Source organism: Cynara cardunculus (genome assembly GCF_001531365.2).
Source record: "Cynara cardunculus var. scolymus isolate 2C chromosome LG 17, CcrdV1, whole genome shotgun sequence".
NCBI lineage: Eukaryota > Viridiplantae > Streptophyta > Magnoliopsida > Asterales > Asteraceae > Cynara > Cynara cardunculus.
The window spans coordinates 7,900,329-7,924,995 of record NC_037544.1 but is presented as its reverse complement, the minus strand read 5'-3'; the positions used below and the strand labels follow the sequence as shown (position 1 = coordinate 7,924,995).

The 24,667-nt window shown below is 36.2% G+C and overlaps 2 protein-coding genes and 1 non-coding gene across 5 annotated transcripts in view; 2 read left to right on the top strand and 1 right to left on the bottom strand.

The window, feature by feature from the left end:
* Nucleotides 1–4,336: 4,336 nt before the first annotated feature.
* On the top strand, nt 4,337–4,408 carry TRNAE-UUC. Its single transcript has one exon. It is a non-coding gene; the product is annotated as a tRNA-Glu (tRNA).
* A 5,093-nt stretch (nt 4,409–9,501) lies between these two features.
* On the bottom strand, nt 9,502–17,926 carry LOC112500324 (GPI mannosyltransferase 1). 3 transcript variants are annotated; one of them, XM_025103778.1, is made up of 6 exons: nt 17,692–17,926; nt 16,322–16,403; nt 15,209–15,488; nt 12,210–12,392; nt 10,653–11,200; nt 9,502–10,018 (listed from the first exon to the last, which is right to left on the bottom strand). In XM_025103778.1, the coding sequence occupies exons 3-6, from the start codon at nt 15,477–15,479 to the stop codon at nt 9,713–9,715; spliced, it is 1,308 nt and encodes a 435-aa protein (XP_024959546.1). In that variant the 5' UTR covers nt 15,480–15,488; nt 16,322–16,403; nt 17,692–17,926; the 3' UTR covers nt 9,502–9,712. The 3 variants fall into 3 exon arrangements, with proteins under 3 accessions (XP_024959546.1, XP_024959548.1, XP_024959549.1); XM_025103780.1 differs by having other exon boundaries at nt 16,352–16,403; nt 17,692–17,892; XM_025103781.1 differs by lacking the exon at nt 16,322–16,403 and having other exon boundaries at nt 17,692–17,892.
* A 140-nt stretch (nt 17,927–18,066) lies between these two features.
* Nucleotides 18,067–24,667, top strand: part of LOC112500744 (probable plastid-lipid-associated protein 4, chloroplastic) — a 20,993-nt gene continuing 14,392 nt past the window's right edge. Inside the window, exon 1 of the mRNA XM_025104313.1 lies at nt 18,067–18,430. Coding sequence (XP_024960081.1) covers nt 18,092–18,430 — 339 coding nt within the window. The 5' untranslated portion in view covers nt 18,067–18,091. The remainder of the gene's footprint in view (nt 18,431–24,667) is intronic.

The following is a 24,667-nucleotide window of genomic DNA, read 5'->3' as shown; positions in this document are numbered from 1 at the left end:
TCAATCACAAATCAACGGATAAATTAGGAAATTAGTAATTTTGGTAATATGAGTTAAAATTATAATTAGAGAACATTTTAGGTATTTTTAAACATTCATCTCTCCTCTCTCCGACCTCGGATCTTAGGCCTCTGGTGAACATTATTCCAGCCGATATCAAGTAATCATAAAGATACACAATGTGAGTATCAAGTAATCACAAAAATACACAATGGGATACCCATTGTGATATCATTGTGATACCAATCCAAACCTTAAAAACAAAATCAAACCCATAATCTAAATTTAATCGATGGCTCTAAAGATACACAAGGTGATACCCGTTGAGGTACCATTATGACACCATTGTCATACCAACTATGATACCAACCCAAACCCTAAAATCAAAATCAAACCCACAATCTAAATTTAATCGATTACCCCAAAATTCAAAAGCCAAACCCACAATCTAAATTTAATCGAAGCGTTTCGATCCTCACATTGATACATATAATAGTTTTCAGATCTGATTTCAATAGAGATAGAGATATGTAGTTTTAGTGTGATGTAACTACAACGAACCCCTCATCGGTGACAGGACGGGGACAAAAAGAGGAATGACTTTCCAGTGACTACGAGGAACACAAAATCTTAGTTCCCAATCGATTTCTGAAAAAGAAAGAAAACCTTGTAAGTTTTCCAGATCTATGTGCGATGCAGATCTAGGTTTAAAAAAAAAAATCATGTTGTTCGATTTTTCTGGGAATCGACGCTTGATGGAGGGTATATGATGAACAGTGAGGGGACGTGGTGGCCAGGGTTGAGGGAGAAGGAAGGTTACTAGAGAAGGAAGGAACTCGTCGATCCATTTGTGAGACTGAGAGAGACAACTAATTAAATTCAAAATTGGAATATTAAACTAATTAAAGTAAATTGACTAATCAACACAATTTTACTAATTTACCTTTCTACTTATTTTCAGAAATCATATTAATTATCCTGAATGATTGGTTCATATTGGATTATACATGATTGTTTACAGTGTGTTGATGATATAAAAAATGACTTATTCAGTAAGTTTTTAGAAAAGAATTTTATGTAGAAAACCAGTTTTTCCCCTGAACTTGTCTCTCCATGTCAAAAAACACGCTCGATCTTTCCACCTGTGAAAAAAATATTCCCAAACCAAAACTTTCTCAATCTACACCAACAAAATAATTCATATATACAGTTTTATCCATATGAGACTTAAGAATCAACAAGACCGATATGAAAATTGTTGGCAGATATGAAATGTTACAAAAAATACAACTTATTTTAAAACTAATCAGTAACATGAATGCGTTACACACCAACATTTTGTAAAGGATACAATTTTTGTCGTGAAGATTGTATGATGCCATTATGATGATGATTCAGATAAAATTTTAATTCTTTTTAAACACTGTTGATTCAGAAAAGAGTAAATCACATATTCTGATATAAATTCAAACAATCATATATATATATATATATATATATAACACCATATTTGTAGTTCAAAAAAATGTTTGAAAATGTGAATTGTAAAGTTGAAGATCAAAAAGTACAAACATGAAAGCATAAAGTACAAGTTTCTTTTGAATGTTGTTTTTCCATACTAGAATTTGTGTTTGTAGTGGTAGGGCATGACAAGCTGCAAAAAGTAAAGAGGGGTAAAATGGGCCTTTTTCTTGTCTCCCACTTTCTATTGTCAACCCTACATTTTGGTTTCCATTTTTATTTTCCATTTTTATTTTCACATTTTTTTTTTAATTACCAATCAATTCTTCAACAGGTACGCGGTGAAGAGCTGGCATCGAGGTGTCAAACCTTCCCGTTATGTGAATTGAAAACCAGATCAATATATATAGTCAACCATATTTATTAGAATTCATATTCAATCAATTAGAGAAAGCTGTTGTTATGTTTTTTTTTTTGTAAATTGAAGGTGTTCTCGTTTGAGCCTTTATATATAGAGTTGAGTTTCGGTGAGAAAAAAAGTTATAGGAAGAAGAGATCTCTACATTTGCATCAATCCTAATTGAATTTCAACACTAATAATGTATACCGAGATGCATATGATTAAATTCTTCTAAAACTCAATTCATAGGTGGGTATGAGATGCAAAATGGTCAAGAGTTCAGATTTCTTTTTATGTTTCTCACTATAATTTCTTTTCTCACACGATATTTCACATATATATACATATATACAAGGGTCTAATTAAGGGAGAACTCGATTGTTTGTGATAACTGTGAGATCCAATCTCACCCACACATTATTAATAATCAATGGTTATTATTAAACATATTAATTTTGGTAATTATGCATTAATTTTCAAATAATTTAAATTTACCGATGATATATAGAGATAAATTAGTCTTTTTAAAATCTCTCTCCTCTCTCCCCCCCCTCTCTCTCCAGCCAATAATTTCTAAGAGTAAAACACAAAACAAATATAATACACGTTGTGATACCCAAGAATTAATAGCAGTAAGACACAAAACCAATTGTGATACCACTATGATACCGTTTTGAACATGAGTTGATAACATAAGTGATCTGAGTTTTAGTCCACATACAATCACAATGTGATACACAAATGTGATACAATTTTGTTGAGATAATTAAAGAAACCAAATTCTTGATAATTAAGGAAACCGAATTTGATAACTAAAAAATAAATAAAAATATTTAAATTATAATTAATCATTTTACTAAAACACCCTTTACCTATTAATTAAGGTAATACAATTAATATCATAAAATTATTGACTCATATTGGACCTCACAATTACTACAAACTAATTAGTTCTCATTTGATTAGACATATATATAGAGGAACGTTCAAATAAAAACCACTCAATTTGTAAAAACCGTGAAAACTTCATTCAACCAATCATAATTTTTCATTTTGTTCATTTTTTTGTAATTATGATAGGTTTATTAACCATTTTTATTGTGGAGGGTGTTAATCATGGATATTATCATCTTCATTATTTTAATTTTAGAGAAATATATAAAACAGTTTCATTAAAATTTCATTAAATATTATATGAAACAATTTCATAACCATATATGAAACAAATTCATAAAAAAAGTATTATATGAAACAATTTCACAAGATTAAACAATTTCATGAAAAAATTTCATAAGATTAAGCAATGAAATCGACGTATGAGGGTGGTTTGTACGATTTTTACAAATAAAAGTGGTTTTCATTTGATCGCTCATCTATCTATCTATCTATCTATATATATATATATATATATATATATATATATATATATATATTTTGTACCAAATACAAAAAAATTCAAAAAAGTATGTTATGAATTAGTTAAATATGAAATAAACTTGTACAATTTTGAAGTTGGTATCCAACGTTTTTCCATTGGTCAATAAGAATTGTTGTGTTTGACTTTGACATACATATGAAATCCAATATTTTGTTATTGGTTGAACATCTCATATATGATTGATTTTATTTATTTTAATCAATGTTTTAAACGACCGCGTGATAACGAGATCAAACTTCAAGTTTTACGAGTTATGACAAAATTGCGTGTTTTTTAAGGTGTATCCTAAGGTGGTAATATATATAGAGTTAGGTTCCGGTGAGAATGAAACACTAATGAAATGCACCAGAATAATTTCCGTATCAAGTGCAATTCATGGGATGAGGGTGAGACTAAAAGTGATCAATGGTCCAGATCTCTTCTTAAACTTCTCATCTTAATTCATATTCTCACACGATCCTTCGTCTTTATATATATATATATATATATATATATATTTCATATTAGCTCTTACTCTCACACAATCATTCATATGTATATATAAATATGCAGACACACATTTGTGTGTGTTAGTGTTTTGAATAATAATCTCTTGAATCTCAACTCACTACTTTCTTCAATTTTCAAATTCGTGTTTGATTATTGAGTGTATGGGAATGAAAGTAAATATTTACCCATTTAGACTTTTAGTTGTTAAGTTTCCTTTTTATGTTTATCTAAGGGACCGTTTACCTAAATGCTTACCGGGGTAAGCACTTACCGTTATGAGTTAACATTACAACTTATTGTATTGGGTAAGATTATAATACATCAAAATGGTATCGTATGCAACAATTTACTCGGTTAACACTTACCCATATAAGAGTTATCACCTTCACTTACCGTGTAAGACTCTTCATTTTTATCATTATTCTTATCGGGTAAGATTTTTGACCCTTGCCATGTTCATCTGGTAAGGAAAGTTACCCGGTAAGAACGTTTAGTCCCACACATAATTGTCATTTATATAAATTAAGTAACAGAAGTTTAAACATGATTCCATTGTCGTCCAGCGGTTAGGATATCTGGCTTTCACCCAGGAGACCCGGGTTCGATTCCCGGCAATGGAACTTTTTTAATTTCAATTTGACCCTTGAAGAATATGAGTTTTCATTTTTGACCCATGAAGATTATGGTTTTATAGTTAAACACGTAAAACTCACAATCTTTTCAACCAAACCCAACTTAACCGTGTGATATTTCGGTCACTATGACTTTAATGTTTTCTTTTTCTTCTTAAATTGACCATTGACCTTTCCAAATTGATAATTTAAGACCTGTAAATTGACCACCTTTACCAAGACCGTCCGTAGCATGTTAAATGTGAGATTTTGAACAGGGCCTCCGAAATTTTGGGATCTAAATTTACATGTGTTTAGGGTCTTTTTATCGACTTGTGTAAAACTATTGACATAATTATTTAGGTTCAAACCATTAATCGTTTTAGGTTTAACCCATTTTTGTTCTTAACATATACTCTTTGATATCTGATTTATACAATATACTCAAAAGTTTTGGATGTAGCAGGACCTCCAAAAAGATTGGAATGTCCCTGACCTTTACATACAATCCAATGTTATAGTTTTCGTTAACTGTGAGCGTCTGGGACAGCTTATGCACACTTCGACTAATCTTAGGGTCTTGAAGAATAGGTAGGAAAATCCACAGTGGTATTGTAAAACACGAAGAACTGTTACCTATAAAGAAAATCATTAAATATCCAAATTTTATTGTCAGTTGAGTTAACCTACAACGTTAATAACACAAAATTTCATTAGCCACTTCGGTAACTAAAATTTATAAATTCTTATATAATTTTAAATATATTATGTCTGAAAACATGTTAATTTCTTTTTAATATTGGTCACGGAAATTCAAATGCGGTGATTCTGAGCTATCTGCAAAGCAGGTGGTCGTCATGGGATTAGTCGGCTCGCATAGCAGGTTAATATCCAGGTTAATAAAAAAAAAGTAAATTGAGCCACGCTAACGTCATGTCAATAAAATTAATTGGTTGTCTGCTAAAAATGTCATCTGAATACTTAATTATTCGTAAGTTTTACTTCCAGACCTGAAAATGGTTTCCATAAACCCAAAATTGGTTCATTTTTAATGTAATTTTCTCATTATGAAAATATACGTACGCAATTGATGAATCATACTGTTCACGTACGTAACCGTGACGTCTTTATCATTTTTGCCTAACTAGAATTGTACATATAACAAACAACTTATCAATTCTATCATCGTCAAAAGAATTTTAGACGTTATATGATATTACGTAAAACTTCCCGCAATTGAAATGTTTTAATTTTTGCACGACATAGCGCAAGAAAGCGCTATTGGTTTCGTGGAACAATAATGAGTTTGGCGTGCGTAGCTTTCTTATTGAAAACCTACAAAAACCGTTCATCCAGTTACTTTTCTCCATTAATTTTTGTAAATGAAAACTTATATAAATATACGTAGGGGTGAGCATAGGCGGGTACCCGCCCTTTTTGACAGGATCCGGAACCGGAACCGGCGGTTCTTGAGATATTGGAACCGGAACCGGAACCGGTTAGAGAGGTTCTTAAATTTTTGGAACCGGAACCGGAACCGCCGGGAACCGGTTCCGGTTCCGGGTACCCGCTTCCTAAAATATTAAAATTTTATTGTTTAGAAATAAAAAATAAAACATTGCCAAAACACAAAATAAATAAGCAAGAATACAAATTATACAAAATAATTGTTACAAATATTGTTTAACGATTACAAACTATAATAGACTAATAGAAAATATTCAAAGTTTAACGATTACATATTATAATGGTAAATGTTCAAAGTTTAACGATTACATACTATGAATCCAAGTGAATACACAATTTGAAAAAATACGAATCATTTTATATGGAGAATTTAGATGAAGAATGAAAATGACGACGTGTTTTCAAGATGTAAACCTAATATAAATTTGGTATTAAAAAATAATAATTATTTTTTTACTTGAAAAATACCGGGTACCCGGCGGGTAACGGTTCCGAAAAATTGAGAACCGGAACCAGAACCATTCTCAATCGGTTCCGTATTTTAGGAATCGGAACCGGAACCACTCATATCGGTTCCGGTTCCGGAACCGGCAGTTCCAAGGCGGTTCCGGTTCCATAGCCGGGTACCCGGTTCCGCTGCTCACCCTATTATATACGTGTTCTAAAAGGTGGAACGTGGCAACGTTGTTGCAGTAAAATGCATTTGTTACATTTCATTAATCCTCGTGATGTTTGTGTATGGTTGTGCTTAAGGGAATATTGGTTGAAGTAGATTCTTGAATTTTTTTTTTTTAAATTTTGGTTAATATTTAATATTATTATTTTTGTTGGTCCTGGAAATAATGACTTACACAAGATGTGTTTGTAGAACGAGTTGAATACAAACATAACAAATTTTCATTTTCTAATTTCTATATTTTGTATTAAAACAAAGAAATACATATTTATTGCGAAAGTTAGGAAGATAAGACTTGTGATCCTAAACAATATGATTGGTAACAACTAACAAGTTTGCTAGCACTGAAAGAATGAGAAAAGAAGGTACTCTATCAGATTTGAAGGACTAGACAGTTCTTCAGATGTTGACATCGATTTTGCCAAATAAAGTATCACATTGAAGTTCTTTCGGAACGAGGGGAGTAGTAATGTATGATAGAGATGCCCTTTTATATAGCCACCATTGCATTAAATGCTACTGTCCAACTTTAATGTGTGTCTTCATCTTATTTGCTGATCAACTCATGCTTGTAGTATTCATTTCAGCCTTTGTGGTTGATATAGACACTTGTTATCATATCCCATCCTTTTGTATGTCGAGGGGACGGTAAATTAAATATAACACTAATAAAATAGTGTTTAGAACTTACTTTGACTGACATTTTGAACATGTTCCCATACCAAGGTGAGTGTTGGAAGAGTTGGTGAGCCAAACTTGTTGGATAAATTTGCACTCCACAATTCGGCTTGCCAGTAGTAATATTTGTTAAACTACTATTTAACTTTATATTGTATTGATCTTCTTTTTGGCTAGCTGACAAATCATTCCGCTTTGGTGACGATCTTGATCTTACTTCAACTAGTCATCGATTTTATTGAAGGATTTTCGTTCTTGGATCAATACAGATAGTTATAAGATATTTACAAGTAAAAATCATATTTTTTTTCTATTCTGAATATAAGCTATAAATCAGATTTCAGCTATAGAATATTTATGAAGTTAATCTATCAAATTCTAAAATAACCTAGAATGAAATGTGGATTCTTGAAACTCAAGATAGAATGACCAAAGGATATGTCGATCGGATTCTTCAAATCGTATGGATAATAATCAAGATCAAAAGATTTGGTTCACAATTTATCCAAGCTATGGATCCGATGATTGACCAACACCCGAAGCTTTAATCCTAACAACTTAATAAAGTTCGAATGTTAATCCTTTTGGGTTATATCCGATGGATGTTGTTCATCGGATACACTAATTGCAAGACAAGTATTAAGAATTTCTTTGTAAGTGTTTAATCGAATACTAATTATTTACAAACCCGATGGTTGAGACCGACAATTTAATTTTCTTTTCTTTTCATCATATGAATTTAATTATATATATATAGGGTTGGGTTCATGTGAGACCAACCTGTTTTCGTGAGACCTGTAAGACCACATTTTTATACTTGAAACTTCACAACAAAAACACTGTGAAAGTTTAAAAAAGTCGAACCTTCATAGCAAAAGCACTGTGAAGGCTACCTTCACAGCATTTTGCTGTGAAGTTTCAAGTGTAAAAAAGTGGTTTCACGGGTCTCACGAAAACATGCTGGTCTCACGTGATCCCAAAGTATATATATATATATATATATATATATATATATATCGTATATATATAGACTCTTGGTATGCAACAAAACGGTATCATATGCAACAATTTACCCGGTAAGCACTTACCAGGTAAGACTCTTTGTCCTTGTCTCGTTTTTACCGGATAAAATTTTTGGTCCTCACCATATTCATCTAGTAAGGTAATGTGACTTGGTGTTCACTTACCCAAGTAACCGTTTGATAAACGGTCCCTTAGCGTCCTTTAACTTCCATCAAGGTAACCAAAGGGCCTTTGGCCTAGCGGTATCGTAGCCCTTAGCCTTCTAGGAGGTCAGGGGTTCAAACCTCACCATAGGTGAGGAGGATGGGTGTGTGAGTTTATTTGTTGTATTTACCGTATATAAATATTATATATTTCAAAAAAAAAAAAAAAAACTTCCATCAAGGTATGTTAACATATTCATGGTAACTTATGTTAAACATATCATATATGTGACAATATTAACTTATGTGAACTTCCGGTTGCCCTTACAACACAGCCACCGAAGTTCAGGTTTATTACGAAGATGCCATCTCGTCAAATTGACGCAACGGATGGGTTTATGGTTTTTATGAAAAAGAGTTCCTATACGGTCCCGATTTACATACACACACACACACACTTGCCACAAAATGCAATCGCTCCTAAGGGGCAAGGCTTGCTTAGGGTGGTTAATGATACAAGCTTTTAATGAACTACTCGATCTCGAGCTTAATAATTATTGACCTCGAGACGATTTCGAATACGACATGAAGTGTGTTTAATTTAACGAATCGAACTCCATAACACCAATATTCGACCTAACTCGTTCAAAAGCTCAATCAATTTTGTTGAGTTGAGTCGAACCAAGCCATTCGAGGACACAATGATACGCTTTTCTGAACCAAACATTTTTACACGCTTATAAATTATAAATTCAAAATATAAAAAAATATCAGGCTTAAGGTAATAATCAAGTTAACCGATCTCGAGTCTATAAAACTTGAATTTTGGGTCAAATGTATAACTCAAATTTGTTAAACGAACATCAAGCTTGAGCTCGAACATTGAAAAAATATTTGAGTTCAAATTGGATCACTATTTTGAAAAGGTTATTCGAGCTCGATCCTGATATTATTTTATTGTCTCGACCTCAAACAACCTACCATTCCGCTCGACTCATTAACACACTTAGGCTTGACTTCATCGCCAAGACATGAAGCCACATCCTACACCATTTAGAACCTTGACGAATACAGACCTTGACAAAGTAAAATAACTTGACAATTTTATCCTTGAAAACTAGCTACTATATGATTGTTGATAGGGACAAGATGGTCCAAAATTAGAAAAAGGAGTCAAATTACAATCATCACAAATCCAACTTAAGTAAAGCTAAACGAACACATTAAATCTCTCAAAAATTCATTCGGGTAAATCACGCCGCTTGTACTACAACAAATCCTGTACCAATGATAAAGTCAAATCGAACCCAAAGAGAGAGGTTTTAGTTACCTGGTCTTCCATGAGCGGGCAGGGACTATGCGGTTAAAAACAGGAGAATATGTGTGTCGGAGGATGATGGTGATCATCGTGTACGTATTAGCAGCAAAGAACAATAAACTTGCAGCCCAAAGTTGTAAGAAGACTTGCTTGCCTTTAAATTCAAGCATATAACCCCAAAACAGCCAATGAGTTTGAGCTCCCATCCAAAATAATATGCAAAAAATACCTTCCCATTTGAGCTTCATGTTGCTCCATGGTATTATCAGTGGCAAAAGACAGAAGAACCACACAAAGTACTGGGCTGTTATTACCTGTCAAATGTGGCATATCTATGTCATCATAAACAAAATCAAACGAACCCTCTATATCTCACTCGAAAATCGGGTAAGAAGAGGGTGGCATGTACGCAGACCTATCCTCCATCCCAAAGGGTAGAGTAGTTGTTTATGTGAATACCCTAAAAAAACAAAAAAAAAAAAAAAAACAAAAAAAAAGTAGGAAAAGCCCACAACTCTATCTATCATATAGCTTCAGTAACCAGTATATCCTACCCGGAGGTAGGGTCTGGGAGGGGTAGGATGTAGCAAGACTTAATCTCTGTCTCAAGAGACTGTTTCCATTGGGAAAATATCGACAAGATTTTAAGTAGTTGCACAAACAGGTAATATCTGCTTCCATGCTTAAAAAAGTGTTTTGTGATTGCGCAATTGCAAACCAGAACTAGTATATCCCACTCAGAGGTAGGGTCTGAGAGGCGTAAGATGCATGCAGACCTTACTTTTGTCTCGAGAGACAGAGAGGATGTTCTCTAGAAGACCCATATGGAAAATAATTACAGGGTTTATGTAGTTACACATATGGTGTAATTTCCATTTTCCACGTAGGAGTAGCTGCTTGTATTGTCTATAAAGTAAAAGAGCTGCAGGAAGAAATATGGTACCGAACCTTGTTGAATGCTACGAATGCTACTGTCTGGACAAAGAAACAGAAAGGAAGATCTTGTGCAAAACGGAAAATGAGAACAAGCTGCACCGTTAACTGGGGTAGAAACGAGATTAGCTTTTCTGAAATTGAGAAATCTCGTTCGTAATTGAGATATATGTGGTAGAAGTAGATGGAAAAATTGTGTCTGGGATCTGTGCGAGTTAAGTGGTACAACAAGGCCTCGTGCAAGAACTCCCATTCATATAGATAGAAGAATATTCCACTGAAGAAGAAGAAAATGGTTGCTGATATCAGTCCAAACAAGATTCTCGGTCTTGTGAACATGCTTGAGAAGAGAACCCGTAATTGGTGTGAATCAACAAACTTCGCGGTTCTCGAAATCACACGTGATTTGGCTTCTCTTGAATTCCAATCTACGATGACTGGGTTTCTAACAGGATGGAAATGGCAAGGATCAAGAATTATGACAATTGGGAGAGCATAAATTATAGGGTAGATTCTCATATGAACAACAAGCCCATACCAAACGGCCCCTTGAAAAAGATTACCTATAAACCAAAACATAGCATTAGTTTACAAAGAGAGAGAAAATGGGACATTAAACTAAAAATAAGACATTTCAGGAGTAAATGTGAGGCGTGGCGTAGCGGCGAGGTCAAGCCTCAAGCAATTGGAGTCACATCAAGGCCAGAGCATTTTTCAAGGAAACGTTTAAGGTGGAAAATCTCTCCGTGTGTGTATAAGGGACAAATCGAATTGCGAACCACATAAATGTTATGAATCATACACTCATTTTTCATCTGTAGTTTCACAAATGAAACAATACATGTGAAACGCACACTGCTGATATATGAAACATTCAAGATTGTTTCAAATGTGAAAAAAACATGTAACCACTAAATACGTATCATATATGAAACACATCGACACACACACAAAAGACAAAACATGTGAAACAACTTAAATCCTAGCTTAAAATGAAACTCATTGAATGGTTGGGATTGATTCTCATGGGTTTGTAACATTTTTGTGGTCCGCATTTGATTTTCTTCCTTCTCTCTCTCTCTCTCTCTCTATATATATATATATATATACTCTCTCTCTCTCTCTCTCTATATATATATATATAGAGAGAGAGAGAGAGAGAGAGAGTAAGTGCTAACAAAAAGTGTTATATCAAGAGCTCATAACAACACAAAAAGTAAAGGCAAACTAAAAAGAGTCAAATAACGACTTCAGAAAACCTTGCGCAACAATGCGCCTCAAGACGCCAAGGCGCACGCCTCATCTTACACAGCTGCTATGGGGTTGATGTGACGAGGGAGACGCGTCTAGCGCCATGACATGCCTTTTAGAACCCTGCTATATGGGTCATGTGAAGTTACAATATGCACATTGGCTGCTTGCTATTGAAAATTCACGTAATCACTGTTCACCATCTTTCTTCGCAAAGAAATAAGCCCGGAAATGGGATGAACTTATTTCCAAAGCCTTGTTAATACGCGAAGTAAATGGCAAAATATGCATCAAGTTTTAAGCGAGAACTAGAGATTGTACCTCTCATGAGACAAATAATGATCCACAAAATGATGGCACAAACAATGGGCTCACAGTTGCCTCGTGTTCCAATTGTGAAGGTAAATGGATTGAAAAGCCATACAATTACAGAGTAAAAGCATAGGTTCTCAGGCACTCCACGAAGCTTCAGAATTATGCGGATAAAGTACCCCACAAGTAAATCTGGATTTTAAAGATGATATCAAGTTTCACCGGTGCAAGTGCATAGATGGAGAGAACAAAACAATGTCAAGTATGTTCATATAGAGTACAGCAAGTCTTTTCTTTTAAAAACGCTCACTCTTAAAATTAGATAGCCTCTATTTACAAATTTCAGGAACTAAAATCTCTCTATACATCAAAATCAACATCATTTACCCCTAATTATAAACACCAATTTCATCAACAAGAAGTAACATAATCAATGACGCAAAAAATTTCATTTTCGGATGTCCTCATGGCTCATTAATATGCAGTCCTGTTTCTTGGGTGTTCTCTCAATTTGGATTTGACTAATTGACTCTCATGATTATATCACATTCCCTATGTCTCGAAACAGATGTTTTACTTGGCTTAAGAAAAAATATTTGACTACTAATCAAGTCTCTAATATGCCCTATAAATGGACAACACACAAAACTTGAGGACCAAAATTAAAGTTACAAATATTAAGTAAGAGTGAATTACGCTGTTGGTCCATGTGTTTCCGCTGCTTTTTGGTCCCTAAAATTCATTAATTACACCGTGGTCCTTATGTTTTACAAACCAAACAAGTCCCTAGAGTTAACATCATTAGTCGTTAAAATCCTATATCATATATATACACGATTCTATTTCAAACATATAAACCCTTCCATTGTCCCCCAAACCCCCCCACCCCAAGCAGCCACCGTCGCACCCCTTTCCCTCCGGCGAATACTACCGTCACCACCTCTTTCTCCAATGACAACCACAACCGTCGACATTACCTCCCTCACCCACCTCCATTGCTTCGGCGTGACCCACGCACGTCCGTTGCTATGACTTGACCTCCATTTTTTATTTTAGATTAGAATCGGACCCTTTTTTAAACCATCATCGTTGGAATTTCAAGGCCAACGATCATGAAAAAAGATCAAAATCGAAGCAAAAGCCCTATCCTTTAAAAACCCAGTAGAAAAAAGGAAAATATTTATGAAGAAAACAAATTGCTGATAAACATAGAAAACAATGTGTGTTCCTTTCTCTATATAGAAGGATCGAAAAAGAAAGACGGTTTCTTCAATATTGCGTCATCTATGGAGGTTGTGATTATCTAAGAAGAATGAATTTTCTCTCCCTCTCTCTCTATATATAGACATGGGTAAAACTGTTATAAAGAGACAGTTGTAAAACACAAATCGGAAGAAGAAGAGGATTCAAGGTTGTCAAATGCCGTGAACCTGCTTCTGCTGGCATTTTCTTATCGGAGAGAGGAGATGCGGAGTAAGAGGGACAAGTGGTGGTGAGGCTGATGAAACAGTAGTAAAGAGAAAGGATGATGCAGGGGAGAGGGAACAGAAGGGTTGGGGTGGAGTTAGCCAAAACGAGATGCTGGAGAAGGGAGCGAGGGGGTGTCAGGCGTGCCTCCTTTCCTGATCCACTTCTCTGACATCTGCCCTTCGATGAACCCTACACCCTCCCCCTTCTCTGTTCCCTCTCTCCCTGTCTCCGATAAAAAAAACGCTAATAGAATCATACTCACAAAATTTGGCAACCATGAATTTGTCTTACACTGCTCTGTCCCTTCGGATTTTGAGTTTTACAAATGGGTCTGTTTTTATGGGTTTTGTCCATGTTTATATAAAGAGGAAAGAGAGAAACCATTCTTCTTCGATAATCACTAGCTCCATAGGTGACGCAAATATGAAGAAAAACCACTTTCTTTCTTGATCTTTAAATGTAAGAGAAGAACACACACTGATTGCTTTGTCAATCTGCAATTTGCAGCCTTCGCAATACTTATTCCTATTTTCTTCTAGGTTTTATGAGAAATAGAGGTTTTGATTCAATTTTATTGATAAAAGTTTGATCTTTTCTCATGCATAATGGCCTGAAATTCCAATGATGATGGTTCAAAAAAGGGTATGATTCTAATCCAAAATCAGAAATGGAGGTCATGCTAAAGCAATAGAGAGTAGGTAGTTGAGGTCACGCCGGAGTAATGGAGGTGGGTGGGGGAGGTAATGCCGGTGGTTGTTGTTGTTGTTGTCATCGGAGAAGGAGGTGGTGATGGTGGTGTTCACCGAAGGAAGAGGGGAGGGGTGTGGCAGTTGGTGTGGCAACTTAGGGTGGAGTCAGGGACAAATGGAATCGTGATTCGTGTATATATAATATCAAAATATAGTACATGGAGAAAAACACAAAAAGACCAAAAAAATAAGGTAAAAAGACAAAAATGCCCCTCATGTGAGAGGCACATGACTGACTTAACAGCCACGTGACTAACGGTGTTAACTCGATTTGTTTGCTATGTGAAACATGAAATAAGGATCAGTAGTGTAATTAATATAAGGACCAGTAGTGTAATTAATGAATTTTAGGGACCAAAAAAAGCAGCCAAAGCACACAGGCCAACGGTGTAATGACTAATAATAATTAGTAGTCATTAAGTAATGACTACTAATAAGCGAAAAAGTACATTTGGATCTAGAACTTCCCATTAAAAAGTGCTAAATGTTTGAGATGGAGGAAGGAACAAAAGTAGTAGTTGGTATGATGCACTAGTAGGTTTATCACTATTTGCTGGAAAATTCAGAACTTGATCAAACTGACAGAATTCCATCGAAGTGATGAAATATCTTTCCTCCTCACTCCTTTATCTTGTGACATCAATCAAGATAATACATATAAGGTCAAGAATGGTAATAAGCTGGTAGTCAAACACTTCAACAGGAATAGTTAATTCTGCATTTTAAATGGGCCAAATATCTGCTCTTTTTCCATGAAAACAGGCATCTACTCTGAAACAAATTGTTTACCTGAAGCAGAGAAAAGGAACTTTCCCCATGACGGATGAATAAAGGAATTCGGTGCGAGAAGAAATGCAATCAAAGGAGAGTAGCGATATGTGGATCTTTTGTAAGGGGATTTTCCAGCAACTACTAAAGATGCAGCATCAGAGAAAACAAGGTAATCAACGTCTGTATACCTAACCTCCATATGAGTATCTTGCCATTCTCCGTAGACAATTAAGAAGACACGTAGAAAGGCAGAAAAAATGATAAGAGAACGAAAATTCAAAAATTTCATTGCTCCAAGCTGCAGGAAAAGAACATATACAATTAGCAATCATCTTGGATCTCAGCTATAATTCATTTTGTAAGAAAATGAAGGCATACAGATTATTAATCCTTCAATTGGCTAAACGTGTTTTAAAAGATTTGTATTATATTGTGTCAATTGAAGGGAATTCATTGTTAGTTTGAGAACTTAATAGGCTAACTGGCGGATTGATAATCTGAAATCCAGAAACTCCATTCATTCAGACACCACCTGGTAATCTGTAATGGTAAATACTACTCCAACCTTCCAAACAAGAGATACAATTCAACTTCAAGCCATCAAGCCAGTCACTTCCAGCTTAAAAATTCTTGTGGATTCTTAACTTCCCATAAAAGAATTGATCACTAGATTGAACTTTATAAGAAAAGGCAGAAATTGAAAATATTGGTGATAAATTAGTTATCAACTAACAAGTATTGGTAAACATTGTACTTTAAATTACCAGGAAAAATGCCATGAAGTACAATATTTTCAATTTGTAACATAGGGATAATTAGTTTGTGCCTTCAATAATTATTAGAAATTCTTGCATACACAACCATGCTTTACCTAGACTTCATTTTGAACGTAATTTCTTTCCAGCCCAACACCAAGGGTGGGAAAGGAAACAAAAAAAGTGTTTCCAATTTGCTACTGCCTACTCACATCTATATGCAGGCATTGTATCAAACAAATGGTATGCACACCTCCATAGTTTTATTCATCACAGAAATCACACGTGATCCATCCACATAATATAAGATCAAAATCATAAGCTTATATATAATGAACAAATTCAAGAAACAGGAAGAATGATTTCATCAAATCACCTGGGTGTACACATTTGTGACGAATCTGACCTGTTTAAAGATCCGTGCAACGTTGCAACATCAATTTCTTTGTCATAAACATCTGGAGAAGCATAACTCAAATTAATCAAAGAAATTTGAAGAAGTTTGTAGCTACGGACTACAATCAGCTGAGTTTTGGAGAACATGAAACCATTGAATATTATAATTTTGAGAAACAAAAAATTTAGGGGCTGTTTGATAGATCTTGAATGATTTGGTGCAGAATGATTAAGAGTATCTTTATGATTTAGTGCAGAATGAAAAATGGTCGTTAGATAAGTGTTCCGAATCAACGGTCTCATTGTCTCAATGACAGAAACCATTTTAACACTCACATGATTCATTGTTAAATGAAATTTAAATTTTTTGACAAGTATTCTAAATTAATATATCACCATGTAAATATAAATTATCATATCTCACCTTGCAAACATAAATTACAAAAGTAACATCAAATAACATTAATCAAATCATATCACATGATATCCTTCCAAACAGCATAACATCAGTTGCTCAAGTTCTAGATTAAACAAAAACATAACAATCAAATTCAACATAATACTTTCAGTACAATTCTTAATTTGAAGCATTTAACAATAAGTGATTTGCAATCTTATCACATAATTTGGAATAAATTATGTTTTGATACAAATAGCAGGAAGATTTTCAATGGTTTTCTAGTGATTTATGCAAGGGCAACAATGAGCATGTTTTAACAAGAGATTGACACAGTTCACTTTACTTTAACCATGACATTGTTATGAGTTAATAATTCAACTAAAAGATGCAGAAGACCAAGAAAAGGCATAGTAAGATAAATCAACAACCTGGGAATTTGAGAATGTCTAAATCTGGTGATATATATTATATACATGCCATCACAAAGTCTACCACCTAAATTGAGAACTTCCCTAGTTGAAAACTCTGCACCTTGTTGTTGAATCTATGTCTCAAATTACAAATCTTTGGAGTTCTTCTCTATGTACCTACAATGTTGCCAAGTTTTTTTCAACTTAAATGATGAAAACTGGCAGCAATTGCATCAAATGAGATTTTTCATGACACCCACACAAACACAAACACAAACCCAAACCCGAACCCGAACCCAAACCTAAGTACCTTACGAGTTGAGCTTTCATAAACACGAGTGTCTTCCCTAAAACATATTTTCGTCCTTCAATAACCTATCGAATAATTAACAGCTATTTCTAACTTGACTTTTCTAATTAACAACTTTTATCGAATACTTGGTGTTCATAAAAAAACAAAGTAATTTGGCACCACAAATCGAGTAAAAGAGCAGTGGAATCAAATAAATTTACGACAAAATGTTTAAGGACGGAACATACCAGTAGTGAAATTGGAATCGAAGAAATCAAACACACCAGTAGCCGAATCTGGAGTTCACAACAATCCGTGGGAGAGACCGGATTCAAACTTCGTTGCTAAGTTCTTCAGTCACCTGAGGCAGGAATGAGAGCTTTTGTTCACTCTCAGTCATTCCTTAGAAATTGAGCGATTCAGAAAAGGTTGGAATGATTCAGAGACACTTCAATACAAACAAGCAAGTTTCACCTCTGATTTCTAAACACCATCATTCAGATGTAATAGAGGGCCTTATATTTTAAAACATTACACATTGCCCCCCTATACTTTTAAAAATAGTCGAGAATAGCCGAAATTGAAATCCAATAAAATGTGTACAAAATTGCCGCGAAGTAAAGCACGGCGAGTTCAACCACATATCAAATGGGTCACCGGATTTCACCTCCTCTGCCATTAACAACACGCTTGCCCCTTCTTCACAATTCTTCTTGTTTCATTAACAATCTCGCCCTACTTTCATCACCAGTGACACACAAATCAATTTGCTCACCACCAACAAGATCGTTGTTATCTTACTACAAACGCTCGAGCTATGGAACTGAGAAGAACACGAGATTGTGTAGACCCAGGGTTTCTTTCTTTCAGTTATTTTCGACCAAAAGTGATGGCTGTGAGAGTCTTAAGAAGGAGCTACTTGATACTATAGCCCCACTCGATCGCGGTGCCGATGCTAACCCTGAACAACAGGATCGCGTTGATCAGGTTTGGACTTTGTAGTTCGTAATCCTGTTTGTTGAAGTCAGTTGAATGGAATGGGTTTGGGCTATTGATTTCGCTTATCTAGTGGTAGGTTTTTGCTAATGTTTTGAATGGAATCCGAATCGTTGAATGGGGTTTTAAGAGGGACAAATGCTTTAATGAAATTGTGGAAATTAACTGCTGAAAATTAATATACTTATAGGGTGACATTCGGTTCTGAAATTGAAGATGAATGTAACTTTTGTCTTCAAATGGGCCATAATAGAATCTGATCTGCCCTCGGGCGTGGAAGGGCCGTTTACCCAAATAGGTTATATGTAAGATTCAACACTATCACTTACCTTACCAGTTAAGATTTTAGTCCATCAAAACGGCATTGTGTGCAACAATTTACTCAGGAAGGTAAGAGTCTTCACACTCACTTACCGGCTAAACTTTCGGTCCTTGTCATCGCTCTTACTTGTTATCACTCTTACCGGTAAGAATCTCGGTCCTTGCTATATTAATCCGATAAGGTAACGTGACTAATAGGAATGATTCAAATGAATCCTAGTTTATAGGATGAGATTGTGTATATCCTGTGATTTTGGAAGTTCGTTATATTTTTTACCTTATATATTACTTAATACACATCTCACATAATTAAGGTGAGAATTCTCAAAACCTAATATGGTATCAGCCTAATCTCCTTTCCGCCCTCTTCTCCTCTTCTCCATCACCATGGCCGACGACTCCAATGCCATTGATTCCCCTCTTCCTCTTTCAACCATTTTTCATATGCTTACAATAAAACTTTCATCCACCAATTATCTTCTATGGCACAAACAAATGATCCCTCTCCTAGCCTATCAGAAACTTACTGGGTATGTCGATGCTCTATTCCACAGCCGCCGCCAACTCTTACTACCGGTGGAACATCTTCACCGAACATCTTCAGCTTCGAGTTTGTCTAGGAGCCAACACATCCATATGATTTCGCTTACTGTTGCAGCCATCGCTTGATATTCTGTTTCAGCTAACGATCGAGAGACCACTGAATGTTTCTTTGATTTCCACGAGACAGGTACTCCTCCCAAAAGTAAAACATATCCTGTTCGAGAGCTGCGAGTGAAGGGACAACCTAGCCAATCTGCATCGCAGTACGTAACAAGGTTCATTCCCCTTTGCTTAGGAAAGAGCAATCCCTTTCCAGCCGTTGCCTTTAGGTACCTCAAGACTCTTGTGGCAGCATCCAAGTGATCTCGTCGAGGATCCGATACAAATTGGCTTAGGACATTTACAGCATATGTGAGATCTGGTCTTTTTTTTATTAACCTGGATATCCAACCCGCTATGTGATCCGACTAATCCCAGGGCGACCACCTGCTTTGCAGATAGCCCGGAGTCACCGCATTTAAACCTCCATGGCCACAAGGGGATTTTTATTCCTCCTTGGATTTGAACCTGGGATCTCCTGGTATTTTTGACCTTTGGAGTCAAGCTCAAACCAATCGGGCACCACCCTTGTGGTTGAGATATGGTCTTGTAGCTTGGAGATACAAAAGTTTACCCACCAGCCTTCGATATATGCTTGCATCCACACGTGGTTCTTCACTGTCTTTGTCAAGCTTTAAATTATGCTCCATTGGAAAGAAACACAGTCGACATCCCATCATCCCAATCACCTCTAGGATGTCTAGGATGTACTTTCTTTGATTAAGCACTAAGCCATCCTTTGTACGAGCCACTTCTATTCCAAGGAAATATTTTAGAGTTCCGAGATCTTTAATGCTAAATCTTTTGTGTAGGAAGGCTTTAATTTCTTTGATCTTGTTTGCATCATTCCTCACAACGATCACATCATCAACATATACAAGAGTTGCAATGAAAAATCTATCTTGTTTGTATATGAAGAGTGAATGATCCGCATGAGATTGTTCGAATTTGAGTTCGGTGAGCACTGATGTGAGTTTTTGGTACCAATTTCTCGAAGCCTGCTTTAATCCATAAAGAGACTTCTTTAGCTTGCATACTTTGGTTGCTCCCCCTTTTCTCGTAACCTTCCGGTATCTTCATGAAGACTTCTTCATCTAAGTCACCATGCAACAACGCATTGTTAACGTCTAACTGGTGAATGATCCAATCTCTTTTGATGGCTATAGCAAGTAGTGTTCTAACGGTCACCAACTTCGCTACCAGGGCAAACATGTCATGATACTCAACCCCTTCCATTTGAGTGAAGCCCTTTGCGACGAGTCTAGTCTTATATCTTTCTATCTCACCGTTCGGTTTGTATTTAATTTTGTAAATCCATTTCGAATCAATAGCACGTTTTCCACTTGGCAAGTCTTCAATGGACCACGTTTCGTTTTCTTCTAAAGCTCGTATTTCCCTTTGCATCGCATCTCTCCAATTTTGATCTTGCACAACTTGGTTGAAGGTTTTGGGCTCATCATTTGAAGTGATGGCCTCCAAGAAAGCTTTGTGAGATTTCGAGAATTTTTCATAAGAAACAAAATTGGCCAAAGGGTATACCGTAGTGGTTTCTTGACTTGGAGCGGGTTGTGCATGGTCTAGAGACGGAGGGAGCTTGACTTCATAATCTTCCAAATGTTTGGGTCTTGATTTGTTCCTTCTTTATCTGCCTTGGTTGACATCAGTATTTTCAACATTAACTTCCTCATTTTGATTGGTTTTATGATCTTCGAACTGAATGTCAACGTTGGCCTCTTCCATGGGTTTCCCTTCCTGATCGTTAGTGGAAATGTTTGAAGGTTCATCCGGGTTTGAACCCTCTCCATCAGTAGGTTCATTGTTCTTTTCACTTTCTTTGTCTGGCTCATCTTCCGCATCATAGGGAACATCGATCACATCGTTGTTTTCTCTTTCATTCTGCTTGGTATTGGCGCTGAAAGGGAAGACATTTTCTGCGAACTTTACGTCACTTGACACAATATTTTTTTTTTGATTAACCTGGATATCCAACCCGTTATGCGAGCCGACTAATCCCAGGATAATTTTATTGTGGCTTGGGTCGTATATCTTGTAGCTATCAATCATTGTTATTGTTATAACAATTGTTTTTGGTTCCATGAGGATAGCCCACAAAGACTCCCAACCTTCCCTTTATTTCAAACTTATCACCCTTCATTATCGTACTGTGATAATCTTAAGAATGATGGTGAGAGATATTCATTTATTTTTTCTATCAATACATCGAACACATCCATCGAATTAAAACAAAGATCGAAACTACAAATATGGAAACACAATAAGAAGAATACGTAAATTACAGAGAACCAATAAGGCAATGATTGGGCATGATCAATGGAGGCAATAATGATTGAAAATAGGAGATTCTAATACTCCCCCTCAAGTTGGAGCGTGTAGGTTTCTAATGCCCAACTTGTCAAGTAAGAACTTAAGTTGTTGAGTCCCCAATTCTTTTGGGAGCAGGTTTGCAATTTGCACGCTAGTGTGAATACGTAGGGGCTATACTTCTTGAGACTCGACTCTCTCCCGAACGAAATAGCAATCCATCTCTACATGCTTGGTTCGTTCGTGGAAAACAGGGTTATTAGCGATGTGTCTGGCCGCCTGATTGTCACAAAAAAGAGGAGTTGGTTCAGTCAAGTCGATGTTTAGCTCCTTGAGAAGCCACCGCATCCATAAAATTTCGCTAACCATGGAGGCCATGTATTCTGCTTCCGCAGAGGAACGTGATACCACATTTTGTTTCTTTGTCTTCCATGAAATGGGTGCTCCTCCAAGAAGGAGAAGATATCCCGTTCTAGATCTCCTGGTAATAGGGCAGCCAAGCCAATTAAAGTCGCAGTATGCGGTGAGATTACAACCACCATCTCGAGGTAAAAGAATTTCTTGCCCAGTTGTTCCCTTTAGGTACCGTAACACTCGGTGTGCTGCATCCATGTGACTCTGTCTTGGGTCAGCCACAAATTGGCTTAGCACATTTACCGAGTAAGCAATGTCGGGTCTAGTGGTTTGTAAGTAGAGGAGACGGCCTACCAAGCGGCGGTATCGACTAGCACCAACTTTGGATTCTTCATCCTTTTTATCTAATATCAAATTCTGCTCGAAAGGAAACGGGCTTGGTTTACACCCTTGAAGCCCACAATCTTCAAGGATATCCAGAATATACTTTCTTTGGCTTAGAACGAGGTCTTCAAGAGTACGAGCAACTTCTATACCAAGAAAGTATTTTAGAGCGCCCAAATCTTTGATGCTAAAAACGTTTGTCAAGTTCCTCTTTAGTGTGTTGTATTTTTTTTTACGTCATTCCCCACCATGTTGACATCGTCCACATAGATGAGTGCTGCTACGAAACACGCATCCTTCTTGAAGATGTAAAGGGAGTAATTTGCTTTGCACTGAAGAGATGATGTAAACTTTTGGTACCAATTTCGGGATGCCTGTTTCAGACCATAGAGATATTTATTCAACATGCAAACTCTCGTGTCATTTTCTTTAGCAAAACCTTGTGGCAACTTCATGTAAACTTCTTCGTTTAGATCCCCATGTAGCAAGGCATTATTGACATATAGTTGGTTGATGATCCATCTTTTCTTGACAGCTATGGCTAGAAGTGTTCTAACAGTAACCAACTTTGCGACCGGGGCGAATGTGTCGTGGTAATTGTTAGAAATTAATGACAAATTAGATAAATTAATATATTTATCTGTTCATTTTAAGGTTGTTAGTTGGGTCAGTAACTTGGGCCGCAGGCCATCAAGTTGTGTCAAATAGAAGTCCATTAAATAGCAGTTATGAGTCAGTTATTATGCATCGGTTACAAGAGTCATGTTTGTTTGCTTGGTACGGATTCTGTTTGTATATATGTATATCGTCTATACTCTGGTTTCAGACACAATCAATAGAATTTTTCAGTTTACATAAAGTGTTGTTTGCTGTGATTGTGTTCCAATGGAGATGAAGAATGATTCATCTCCAACAAAGTGGTATCAGAGCATTAGGCTCGATCAAGGGAAGAAGAGATTGAATCATAAAATTGATTCAATGCGTATCAGAAAAGAAAGKATCGCAAGAAGGATTTTAATCAACAGTTTCAAAAGGCTGTGTTTTTATAATTTCAAGGTATCCTTCTTTATTAATTGTTTAAAAAAAACACACTCATACAAGGGAGGAGATCACCTCCGATAAATAGAAGAAAACAGAAAAGGAAACCAATAATTAAGGCAATAAAGAAGGAGGAAAATATGGGGGAGATAACACAGAATATTGAAAGCCAATACTCCCCCTCAAGCTGGAGCGTGTAAATTAACAATGCCCAGCTTGTCAAGAAGGAAACGAAGATGAGCAGCCCCAAGGTCCTTCGTAAGAAGATCAGCAAGTTGGAGCTTCGAGTCGATCGGCATAGGACAAATTTCTTTCGATTCAACACGTTCACGAACAAAGTAGCAGTCCATTTCAACATGTTTAGTGCGTTCGTGAAAGACGGGGTTATTGGCAATGTGTCGAGCAGCTTGATTGTCATAGAAAAGTGTGGTAGATGCGAGTTGGGGAGAACCCAGTTCCTTTAAAAGCCATCGCATCCAAACAAGTTCGCTAACAGTGGTGGCCATAGCCCGATATTCGGCCTCAGCGGAAGAGCGTGAAACGACTGACTGCTTTTTGGTTTTCCACGAGATAGGGGCACCACCGAGAAGTAGCAAGTAACCAGTTCGAGAACGCCTTGTGAGGGGACAACCAAGCTAATCTGAGTCAGAGTATGCAACTAAACTCATGCCACCTTCTTTTGGTAAAAGTATGCCTTGACCAGGAGTAGCCTTGAGGTATCGTAAAATTCGGGACAGAGCATCCAAATGATTCTGGCGAGGATCTAAAACAAATTGACTGAGGGTGCTAACAGAGTAAGCAATGTCTGGACGAGTGGCCTGAAGATAAAGTAACCGACCAATGAGCCGCTGATAATGACTGGCATCGACCTTGGGCTCTTTGTCATCCATGACAAGTTTTATGTTTTGTTCAATGGGGAAAGAACTCGGGCGACACCCTTCCATGCCACAATCTTCCAAAATGTCGAGGGTGTACTTTCGTTGACTCAAAACAAGTCCACTTGAAGTCTTGGCCACTTCAATGCCAATTAAATACTTTAACTCACCGAGATCTTTTATGCTAAACTTGTCATGCAAGCTTTGTTTGATTTCTTGTATCTTTTCTGAATCATTCCCCACAATGATGACATCATCAACGTAGATGAGGCTGGCAATGAAGGTGTCATCC